The sequence below is a fragment of the Ascaphus truei genome, chromosome 18, assembly GCF_040206685.1.
Source record: "Ascaphus truei isolate aAscTru1 chromosome 18, aAscTru1.hap1, whole genome shotgun sequence".
NCBI classification, from domain to species: Eukaryota; Metazoa; Chordata; class Amphibia; order Anura; family Ascaphidae; genus Ascaphus; species Ascaphus truei.
Genome location: NC_134500.1, coordinates 16680217 through 16693129, shown reverse-complemented (window position 1 = coordinate 16693129; position 12913 = coordinate 16680217). Strand labels below are relative to the sequence as shown.

The following is a 12913-nucleotide window of genomic DNA, read 5'->3' as shown; positions in this document are numbered from 1 at the left end:
GCCGCAGATTTAAATTGCAGTTGATGTCACAAAACAAAGAGTTGATGAGGTTAAGGTTGATGGGTATGTTAATTCATCTTGTGATATTGCAATAAACCCAGGGGGCTCAGCTCCAGTCCTCAAGCCCCCCCGTAACAGGTCAGGATTTTCTGGATATCCCTGCTTCAGCACAGGTGGCTCAATCAGTCCCAGCTTCAGCACGGGTGGCTCAATCAGTCTCAGCTTCAGCACGGGTGGCTCAATCAGTCTCAGCTTCAGCACGGGTGGCTCAATCAGTCTCAGCTTCAGCACGGGTGGCTCAATCAGTCCCAGCTTCAGCACGGGTGGCTCAATCAGTCCCAGCTTCAGCACGGGTGGCTCAATCAGTCTCAGCTTCAGCACGGGTGGCTCAATCAGTCCCAGCTTCAGCACGGGTGGCTCAATTAGAGGCTCAGTCTTTGACTGAGCCTCTGATTATGCCACCTGTGCCGAACCTGGGATATCCTGAAAACCTGACCTGTTGAGGGTGCTTGAGGACTGGAGTTGAGCACCCCTTCAATAAACGACAATATCTGTGTTGAGAGCTCGGAGACGGTGTCCATGGCAACCTGCCTTCCCTTCGCAGAGCGAACATCAAGCTCACTGAGGACATGACTCTTTGGCTTAAACCTGAGTGGGAAGCACAACGAACCTCAACGAGATGTAGGTTAAGAGCAGGGGTAGCCAACTCAAGTCCTCAAGACCCCCAAGTTTTCAGGATATCCCTGATTCAGCACAGGTGGCTCAACTTCTGTGGCTCAGTCTTCTTGAGGACTGCTGTTGGCTACCCCTGGTTTAGAGTCTTATTCATTAGGAGGTAAGAGAGCCAATCATAACTGGTATGGGTTAGCACAGGGGGGGGGGGGGCTCAACTCAAGTCCTCAAGCCACCCCCTCCCCCCAACCCCCAACGGGTCAGTTTTCCAGGATATCCCAGCTTCAGCCCAGGTGGCTTAATCAGAGACTCAGTCGAAAACATGTGCTGAAGCTGGGACGGATTGAGCCACCTGTGCTGAAGCAGGGACTAATTGAGCCACCTTTGCTGAAGCAGGGATATCCTGAAAACCTGACCTGTATTGTATTAATGTCGAAGATGAACAAGATCAAATTGGGGGGAGCTTGAGGACTGGGGTTGAGCCCCCCTGGGTTAGCTTACTGAAAAACTAGCATTCAAGTCAATGACAGTGGTCGCACCAACGCGCCTCGATCAGCACTATCGCTGCTTGGGACCTTCGAACCGGTTGCTATAAGGGTCTATTTATTGACGTCTCCCAGCTGCAAAGCTGTGCCCAAAAAAACAGCACCAGATTTATCAATGTAAAAATCTCCAAAACGTCAACTGGATTCAGTAGGATTATTTTGCTTTGATCAGTCTGATGGTGTTATTCTTGACCCCGTGAGATTTATATAACTCTTGGATTAGGGAATTGGCCAACAGTCAATGGGGGTGTGACAATGTAACCATTTAGGGGTAAATGCTATATAGTCCAAAGTGGAAGGGGGGAGGAGAGAGTATGTGTGTGGTGGACCCCATTGACGTATATACCTCTGAAAATACTTATACAGCACGGAGAGAGGCTGTGAGGAGCTGGGCCAGCCGGCGCTGGAAATGGCCAGGCCCTATTTGTGCGTTCAGCTTTTTACCTGCCTGCCTTCCTCTACCCATGCTGTCTTCTCTCTTCCGCCGGTGCACGCCAGAAGCTGGGTGCAGCCGGAAGTCAGGTCCAGCTTTCTGAGTGCACCGGCAGGAGAGCGGCCCGGCGTGGGAAGAGGCAGACAGCAGTTGGGGAGAGCCGGGATCCAGTGCCCGACAGAGGCAACTAGAAGCCCAGAAGCTGAATGCAGAAGTTAGGCCCGGCCTCTTGCCAGGCCCAACATCCAGTCCCAGCCGGATGGCCACCCACAACCTCTGGGCCCAGGAAACTTGTCCCGGCTCTCTCCCCCTGTTGGCAGCCCTGATCTCAGGTGTGTTTACAGGTATCTCTCCATGTTGTATAAGTATTTTCAGAGGTATATACATCCAGAAGTAAGTGGGAATTGTATTTTTTTTGGGGGGGGGGGGGGAAGAGGGTGGTGGTAATTGTATTTGGATGAGTGGTGGTGGTAACTGTATTTGGGGGGGGGTGGTAATTGTATTTGGGGGGATGGTAATTGTATTTGGTTGGGTAGTAGTGGTAATTCTATCTGGGGCTGTAGTGGTATTTGTATTTGGGGGATTTATATCTGGGGGCTGTAGTGGTGTTTGTATCTGGAGGGTAGTGGTGTTTGTATCTGGGGGTAGGGTGTTTGTATCTGGGGGGGGGGGTAGGGGTGTTTGTATCTGGGTGTTTATGTGTAGTGGTGTTTGTAGGCTGTAGTGTTGTTTGTATCTGGGTGGGGTAGTAGTGTCTGTATCTGGGTACTTGTATCTGTATTTAGTGGGATAGTGGTGTCTTTATTTTGGGGTGTAGTGTTTTGTATTGGGAGGGGGTGTTCTGTGTGTATTGTGGGGGGGCTAATTATTGTTGGGGGTAAGTATTACATGTGAGTGGGGTTGTATGGGTATTGGGGGGAATTGTGTGTGTGGCCAGGGGTGGAGGGGGAAATGAGTGTGAGGAGGGGGGAATTGAGGGAGCGGCATTTAGTGAGAGGGGTAATGGAGTGATAACAGAGGGGCGGAGAGTGAGAGGAGGGAGGTGGTGTAAGAGAGGGAGGGGGAAAGTTGCATATTCTAATTATCTTATTTCCCAGTTCTCTCTCCACATGCTGTACATATGGATATTTTTCGGGGTATATAAGTACATGGATACTCTACTCAAAATTTCCCAGGAAATATGCTGAAACACGGGTGGGGGGGGAATTGATGGTTACATTGAAGCCATACTGAGGTCTTGACATCTCCCAGGCTGCCTCTTGAAATGTAAGCAGAGCTGCTAATTACAGAGCTGACCTCTTCACAGGCCCATGTGGGCTGATTCTATTTCAGTAAGACTGCTATTCCTATGTACTGCAATCCCCACACATCCTATTCACCGAAGTTTGTTAAATCAGTGATAATAATCTGCGTTCCGACAAATAAATAACGCAGGCTCTTGTTTTCCGATTTGCCACCGTGATCACTGGGAATTATTTAAGCATTATAACCGCTCGTTAGTGATTAATTTGCATATGGATTTTGGACGATAATCTAAGAGAAGAGGGACAGTCCCTATCGCAATTTCCTAACCAACGGCAACCCTAATTTATATGAATGAATAACAGCCCTATTAGCCAAAGCTTGAGTAGATGCCCCACGTGTAAAAATATTATATTTTTTGCTTCAAAATTGTACATTCTACAAATAGAAATGTTTTGCACTTATAGTGTCAAAAGTGTATGTGGTATGTCGTTGGAAATGTGTGCCCTGTTACTAATACACTTTTACCTGCTTCAAGACTGACTGCTGTCTCCTGATTTTGTGGGATCAACACAGTATCATTTATGTTTTATATATATATACATATATATATAAAATGAAACAGAAAAAGAAGCACTCACAATAACAGCAGGTACCTTGCCACAGGTACGCGTCGCTCCAATCAAAGAGATTAATGTCGAAGATGAACAAGATCAAACGGTTCTCCACTGAGCTATATAGCAAATATATTATATAACACAAATTATCAACGTTTCCGTCCCACTATCGGACCTTGGTCAAGATGTCAAAGGTCTAACAGTGGGACTGAAACGTTGCTATTTTGTGCTATGTAATATTTTTGCTATATAGCCCAGTGAAGAACCGTTTGATCATTTTCACTGGCGAAGATTCTAGTCCTTTTCATTTGAATAGAGCTGAATTGTTCTCCAGCCCAGAGAAGTGGCTTCACAGCCTATTAAATAGGGACATGTGTGTGTGTTCTACAAGGAGTATGTGTATGTTGTATATAAGGAATGGTATTAACAAGTTACTTACATTTAGTGCAGATGCAGACAGTCAGAGTAAGTAATTGGAGAGCTGCTTATTCTGCGAGTTGGGGTGACAAATCACGCTTCTTCAAAGCAATATTTTGGGATTTATGTATGAAAGTTTCCAAACTGCAAAACCAGGGCCAAACTATCAATCCAACAGAGCCCCTCTTCCCATAGTATTCATTTTCTTTGATAAATAAAGTGCTGTTTTTGCCCCAGTTTCACTAAAGTCGTGGTAAGCAGTAACATATCTTAACTCCTATACAATGGGACTAAAGGTGTGCTAAAGATTAGCATGGTTTAGTCAGTCTTAATTGATAGCCACTGTCCTGGAACCAGAGTGCATGTTTCCCCTGTTCTGAGGCTGCCAGCACTCATCAGTGTAAATTGCAACATTGTTGCTTTCCCTTGCGGCTTCCCACCCTGTTGCCATCCCAACCCCCCTCTGCTCACATCTGAGATGGTTTGGCTATCCTCCCCTGCTAGTTGGTATACCCCATGGCTTGTTCCTGCATAGACAGGAAAGCATGCATCTTTTACAACCAGCAGCAATAATGAGTAGTCAGACCTTTCACTGTCCCCCCAGAAAAGAATGCCTTTTACCTTCTTCCCACAAATGTTACCTGCCAGTTATGTTATACCTTCTGTATACCCCCCCCCCCCTCATCCAATATAAGATACAGAAAATAGAAGGACTCCGCATTTAAAGGAGATGAGTTTAGCTACCTGATCCTAAACACTTGCCACAGTGGGCTTGGGCCAGAATAGTCACCTTAATGTATTTTGAATATGTTCTATGAATTGATCAAAATTACATTGTTATAATAACCTACAGTAAATGGTACATTTATTTTATAGAAACACAATTTACTCCATAACTTTGCAAATGATGTCTATGGGGCCCATGTATGAAAGAGTTAAAAAGTGACTTTTCTTCCAGAAGCATCAGGTGTAAGAAATATGTTTAGAAAGACTGAGATCCACAATTTTATGTATTACAATATAATGTATCAAAGAACCTCCTGCTTAAGTTGTCTTTTAACACTATCTCACTAATTCCAACAAGAGTAGGACCATTAGTATCTTATTACATTGAAGGTAAGATATTTTAGCAGTGAGTTGTGGAATGTGTTTTCTTTCATATATTTGACATCTTGTGCTGTTTTTGTCCCACTTTTGCAGCACTGATAAATAGATGGAAACTCAGTTTCCAGGATTTTCTCGCATTGTACCCCCCAAAATCTGTTTCAGATTTGGTCGGGTTTTAATCCGCGCGGATTCATCAAAAACCGCCATTGGATACAATCCGTTGATGGATTTGTAGAATCCAATCTGCGAATTCAGCAATTCATTGGCGGATTCTTAAGAATGGATTGCGGAATCCGCGGAGGGTGTTGGCAATAATAATTTAATAATCCGCAAAATGCGACTCGCCCTTTTTGAGATTGATCCGCGGGTATTCGGGGACCAAAGGAACCGGCCGATCCGCTGCGGATCCAAATTTGCCAAAAAAAATCACTCATCTCTACAGATAAATATTGCCCTTTTGCTCCCCTTCCCCCCACCTCTACCAGAGAGGTCTTTCACTCATGGTTGCAGGTCTTGCTGGCTACAAATAAGTTCAAACATTTTTGGGGGCGCCGGGTATCACATTGTTCATTAACAGACCATAAATATATGAAAGAAATCTCATTGTTTTCACGTCGTCTTTTTGTTGTTATCTTTGCACCAGATTTTTATCGGGATAGCTCCTGGCTGCCAAACCGGACCAATGTTTGGAAAAACATTTACACTGAAAACAATGGGATTCCCTTCTTTAATAAATCACATGTAGAATTTTTGCAGAGAGATGTTGATACGTTACACCCATGATTAACCCCATTAAACCCAAGTGCAATTTCATTTAATTTAATTTCAAGTAGCAACAGCAATTGTGAGCTCTAAAGGTGAGATCTCACATAGCCGGTCAGAAATCAAACTTTGTAAACACTGAAAGTTTCTTCCCTAAACAAATCTAACAATGCTAATAGCAAAGACATAGCTGCCTTCATTTTTTGAAAATGAAGCTGGCTTTTTTTTCAGGGCCTGTGAATGGGGACGTGTTTGTCAATCCAATGTTTTCTTTATCCGTAGCCCACCCTGTCCTTATCAGAGAGCCAATACAGATAAGTGGAAGGGGGACACAGGTGGGCCCTGGCTGTACAAGCACTTGTGTGAACACACAGAGTGACATCAGATAAAAGGGAGCAGCCAGCGGAAATCATACCCCTCCCAAGTCTCAGCTCACCGTGTTTACAAACGAATTGTAAAAATAATGTATTGAAATACACATACAGGTGGCAGATTTGGGTAAAAAAAGGCATCAATCACCTATCAGTAACCCCTTAAACAGTGGCATTAGTTAACTGGGGTCCTAGGAGGGATTGCCCTTATGACGTGCCTGGTATGTTACGGGTCTTGGAGCGCCAGAGACACTATTGACTAATGGCTCCAAAGGTTATTTTCATTTCCATCAGCCAGGAGGCGGTGGGCATCATGTGATCACTACTGGAGTGATCATGTGACCGTAAAATGCCAGAGGTCCGGTGGCACCAGATCTCTAGCACTGTGAAGGTTAATAAGTATTTTAAATTGTTGTGTTCTTTCTCAATCACTACTTAGGGGTTACCAGTGCAATTAATTATCGTACATTTATGTAAGGATCCCATTGTCTTTATGGCTCATTAGCAGGCCTATCTGTAGGATTCTTTAAAGTTTAAAGGCAGATAAAGGTAACTGTTCTAGTTTCCCTTAGCTGGCTGAAGAGCAGCCTCAGCAAAACGGTGCTGCATGATAAGGAAAGAGATAGAAATCCCATTGCTGAGAAAGTCCTACACCTGCAGACTGAGCTGTTGTCAGTGTCCTTGTAGATTGATTGATTTATACCCAACTAATACATAGCCACATTTGCTTTGGGTTAATGATTATCTAAATGAGATACTGCAGTATGAGATATTTTTAAATAGCATTTCATACTAACCACGTTCCCTTAGAGATGTGCTATTTGCAGGGAAGGAGGGGCAATGTTTCTAATTAATAAGATAGTTACCACAATTGTGCAAGCATAGGACAGTAGTAAGTTAGTAGTAGTAAGTAGTAAGTCCTTTTTTTTTTTTTACAGTACAGCTTTTTAAACAATGCCATGGGTGATACTTTGTAGAAGTATTTGAAAATACTGATACTAACCTATGTTTTTATTCTTGCCTTCAACAATCTGTAATATACTCAAGTGACCAAGTTGATTATCTTATTGGTCTTTCACAAATAAAAGTGCAAATAGTATTAGGAAGAATTGCTTATTGTATCTGTATTTGTTTCAGCCATGAATTAAGTGTGTGTGTGTGTGTGTGTGTGTGTGTGTGTGTGTGTGTGTGTGTGTGTGTGTGTGTGTGTGTGTGTGTGTGTGTGTGTGTGTGTGTGTGTGTGTGTGTGTGTGTGTGTCAACACAGAACACAAGTTTCTAATCATTAATATCAATCACAGGGCTAAAGTAATGAACATAATGAGCATAATGGTTTAACCAAGTTTAGCACCAGTTTACCCCTAATGCAAAATGCTGATTCATGTGCATTTTTATTTATTGTGTAAATTGTGCAAAGCTAGTGATTTTTGCCCTGGTGAAAAACTGGAGTAAAACTTAATATAACACCCTTTTTTCACGTTGACTGCTGTCTAATATTCTGGAGAAAAAGGTTGACGTTTAAATATTATATTTTGCACGTAGAATAAGAGCAATAAACTACTAATGTTTTGCTGAACATTGGTTTGTTGTATGTGACATTGGGGAATAATTCATTGAAGTGAACTTAATGCACATGTACATTTTGAGGCATGTGTTTTAAATCATTTTCTAAATAAATTTTAATCACCATTTATATATCAAGTAAAATTGACTGCCAACTATATTTCAAAGCTGTGTTTTCCATTGGCATGGAATATGTTCTGTACATTCACCTTATATTTATGGCAAGCATAATGTTTTTCTTCCTGCATTTCAGAGACCTTGTGGCTAAGGCAGAACAAAATAGTTACATATTTATCTCCTTCCCATGCATTGTGAACTGTTCCAGTACAATTATTCTTTCTTGTTGATTTTTTTTTTTCATGGGATGATAATAATCATCCTGAAATAAACCTCATCACTAATTATTTCAATCTTCTTTCACTTCCTTTATTCTTGTCTGGGGGTTGGTTCCACATTAATCACTGAATGAAAATGCATGCCTTTTGAAATATTGTTTCATTGACTTCCTTAGATACATGCGATGTATTGTTAATAATAATTATTTGCAACAGTAATTACCTGACATGTGTAAATGAGGTGGAGTCTACCATTGTTTAAATTATTTAATGTCTTTGCTAAACTAGCCTTGGTACCAGCAGATCCGGTATTTCAGCACTCTGGACAGTTGCCTGCAGACACCCTGGTTAAAATCGGATACCCACCGCAAAGTTCCCAATCTAATCACATGTGTGAGTATACTGCATTTCTTCAGGCAATATTCCAGAGAAACTGTTTTAATCATACAGCCAATAAAGTACCTACTAATATGTTTGTGGTGACTAGAGAGAGAGAAAAAGCAGGCCATGTGTTATGAGTGGGTAGTATTAAAATGTTTACGTCAATACCCATTATAGTTCCTAGAAGCAATTGTAGCAAAGTTAGTGTTTTCGATATTACGTTGGAACAAGCAAATCAGTTAAGTTCAGATACATAAAGAAAAAATGTGTGTGTGTATATATATATATATATATATATATATATATATATATATATATATACACATATATATACACATATATATATATATATATATATATATATATATATAAAGCAGAAAATAGACGTGTTAGTCCAGTTGCGATAGTGCAGAATAATATATATATATATATATATATATTTATATATATATATCCATTAACATATATGTTTGTCCTAAGGACCTGCAGTAGATAAAAAAGGCATTATTGTAACATAAATGACAAAAATACTGACATCCTATAGACCGTATTAATTAATTCATTGTAAATGTATTAGAAATATATATCATTTGTATTTAGATGCTTGTTTGTAGTATGCAATATGTTTTTATCACACTGTACTAGAAACTAGATTAAAATGATTAACAGTCGGAATAATTATTTTGATGAAACAATGTTCTATATTATCTGTTGGCAATTGTTGCATGGGAACATTCATCAGACATTGGCTGACTGTTATATGCTATTTAGTTTCTGGATATTGTGTTTTATTTGGAAATGTTGACTTTGTGCTAATATCTGTTGAAATTAGATATGTAATTGCTTGTCTATTCAACCGAAATGTCAACTCACACAAAATGTGTTACATGGTCAATGGGCATATTAGATAAATAATAGTTCATACACATGCATATTTCAATGTCTCCATACCCCAGATCTTGTTTATGGAAAACTGCACTAAAGATCTTAATTGTGTCATATAACCTTCTGCAGAGATTACCACTCAGCTCAACACTTGCAGTACATAACAAAAGAAAAACATACTGTGACTCATGAGTCATATAATACTTCAGTGATTTAATTGCACACCTATGCAGCATATTGAAGGAGCAACATTAGCATGCTTTCTTGGCTATAAATGTGTATTGTGTGTAGATCAGGGGTGGTCAACTTCAGTCCTCAAGGGCTACCAGCAGATCAGGTTTCCAGGATATCCCTGTGTCAGCACAGGTGGCTTAATCTGTGGCTCAGTCGAAGACTGAGCCACTGATTGAGCCACGTGTGTTGAAGCAGGAATATGCTGAAAAACCTGAACTGTTGGTGGCCCTTCGAGGACTGGAGTTGACCACTCCCTGTGTCGATGTTCCAAATGGACAGTAACATTATCTGTCATCATTAGCATTCCAAACACATATTCAGAAACACACTTATATGGCTGTAGGTCTCCACATACCCTATTTCATGTCTATTTTGTAGGACAACGAGGAATTATAATATAGAAGTTGAGACAGACATATACTGTATGGGGAGAGTTATTTTATTATGTATATTGTGTTACCTTTGTACCTGTGGTTGGCTATTTGAAGAGGATGTGTTTGTGGTCTGGGAAGTTCCAACATCTAGGAATAATTTTCTTATTGTTTAACTAAATGGCATATCACTTACGGACCCAAAAGGTCATATAACTGCCATGGAATTAAGCTTAATTCATCAATGACTAAAGCATGTACAAAATAATCGTAAAGAAAAAATAAGCTGTAATATATCCCTTTCTGTCCAAATCTATATGGAACATGCTGTATAATTTAAAATAATATATATTTATTTAGCTAATACGTGCCTTTAACTATACTTCTTATTTAATAATACTCCTTTATGTATTTCTATTAGAATATGTCACATATATATTATATAAAGTATAATTTAATTATACTTTATATGACATCTATATGTTACATACACATGTATAGGCAGTGAACTGGGTGAAATTATTCAAACAAATTCACATGCATCTTTTCAATAGCTGGTGGGCATATGTATTTATGCATGTATCTATATGTATATACGTATATGTTTGTGTGTGTGTATACTGTATATATATATATATATATATATACACACACAAAGATATACATATATAATAATACATATTATATATATATATATATATATATATATATATATATATATATATATATATATATATATATAATCATATTCAATTTTAACTGGGTGAGGGCCTATATATATATATCCTTGGGTAGGCCCTCACCCAGGTAAAAATTGAATATGATTTTATATATATATATATATATATATATATATATATATATATATATATCAGTATTATTATCACTATGCTAATAATCTTAATAAAGGTAATTTAAAAAGTAATAAAATTAATATATGTTGTTGATAAAACAGGTTTATGTAACATGAGAGAGGAGAGAGATGGGAGAGAGAAGGGGGAGGGGGGAGAGGGGAGAGAGACCCTTATAATTAAAATATGAAGGCATTGCTAAAGTTCTGCACCATGTATCACAGTGCAGGAGCAATGCAACAGCGCAACCCTAATGGCTCATTGTCCAAACCTATTGAGACTGAGCAATAGGAATGTCTAACGTAATTAATATATTGATGAAGTCACAAAATCGTTCATTAAGGTAATTCATTTGTTGCAATTAGAAGTCCTTTTAATTCACGTAAAGTAATTAAGATACAGTAACAGTGATTACATTCTAATTACTTATGCTGGACACAGAGAACAATTCTTCACGTCCTTAACTAAATTGTTACATGCAGTTTCAGATCAAGTAAAAGACCCTTATCATTTTATAGAGCTAGAAACCAATTTATGCCAAATTAATACTCATTTTCACCTGCCAAGAAAAAAAAAATCAGTAAACTGGAGGCAACGATTACTGCTAAATAAGTTATCGTGGGTGAAAGAAAGTGACAGAAACCCTCCAGTGCAAATAAAAATATCCCTTGTGAGCACATTCACATGTCTCAGACAGGTCTGCAACCCTGCCTTTCCCCATTATCTCTTAGCATACAATGCTTCCACTGCAGCCAGGGATTCTGGGTAACGACATGCAAATAGGCGCTCAGTGTGTCACCTTTTTGCTTCTTACCCATTTTAACATGGGGCCCTTATAAGCTTATGCCTGCTGCATTACACAGCTTTTCAGCACAGCCAGTAAACCCTACTCACAGACAGCTGTTTTGACCTTTTGGGTCTCACCAGTGTGAGGCTGGTTACACTGGCTTTGCAATATGAAGCTGGGATAGGTTTCGACCCACACATTATATAAGTTATGGTGGGTAAAAAAGTGACAAAAACCCACTAGTGCACAGCACATAAACACATCACTAGTGAACACATTCACATGTCTCATGCAGGCCTGCAACCCTGCTTTTCCCCATTATATCTTAACATACTCCACTGCAGCCAGGGATACCGGGACACTGTAGATAAATAAGAATTCCACAATGTAAAATAAATACGAAGTCTATTTCCATGCAAATGATCAGAATATGATTTTATATATATATATATATATATATATATATATATATATATATATATATATATATATATATATATATATATATATAGCCAATAAAGAATATCACTTGTGAACACATTCACATGTCTTAGACAGGTCTGCAACCCCGCCTTTCACCCTTATCAGCTAGCATACAGTGCTTCTACTGCAGCAAGGGATTCTGGGAAATGAGATGCACATAAGCACACAATATGTCATCTTTTGCCTGAAATCCAGTTGGAACCCTTATAGCAAATGCTCTGCTGTTCACACAGCTTTTAAGCACAGCATGGGATTATATGGAAAGTCAGTCAAACCACTCACAGACAGCTGTTTTGGCCTTGTGGGTCTCATCAGTGTGAGGGTGGTTGTACTGGCTTTGCAATTTTCAAGGCTGGCAGGTTTACCATACACATTTTAAGTTATGGTGGGTGAAAAAGGCGACAAAAAAACTCCACTGTTAGCATAGTGTACATATGATAATCATGTAAGACAAACAAAGGAAACAGAGGCAAGTCTCTTTAAGTCCTTATTACCAGCATGAATGGATGGTGATACTGAAAGGTTTTATTGTTCTGACTCCCATTATAGCTTTAGGTGAGCCGGTTGGTTTTAGAGTTGTGTAATGTGTGAGCTGAAAGTTGGAAGAAAAATAAATAGGAAAGGAAACAGACAGCACCATACACTGTATATACTATATATACACTGTACGTTCTATACACACCCAACTGCTGGCCAAGCCATAAGTAAAGTTCAGAGCTTGGCACTCCAATGCAGTTACTTACTTTAGAACACAAGGGGGCGCTCCTTTACCAGCAAGACAGTGCAGATAACACTGGATGTAGGTCTAACTATCATTGGGAGTATAGGTGATACAGTTTAGCACCCTTTTGTGAATCT

At 39.6% G+C, this 12913-nt stretch overlaps 1 protein-coding gene across 3 annotated transcripts in view; it reads left to right on the top strand.

Moving 5' to 3' along the window:
* Positions 1-12913, top strand: part of ONECUT1 (one cut homeobox 1) — a 44075-nt gene that overhangs the window by 18100 nt on the left and 13062 nt on the right. For 2 of the 3 annotated variants that reach the window (XM_075575715.1, XM_075575716.1), the window contains one exon: positions 8352-8456. The exons of the other annotated variant lie outside the window; for it this stretch is intronic. In XM_075575715.1, the coding sequence (XP_075431830.1) occupies positions 8352-8456 (105 nt within the window). The remainder of the gene's footprint in view (positions 1-8351; positions 8457-12913) is intronic. 3 annotated transcript variants of the gene reach the window in all.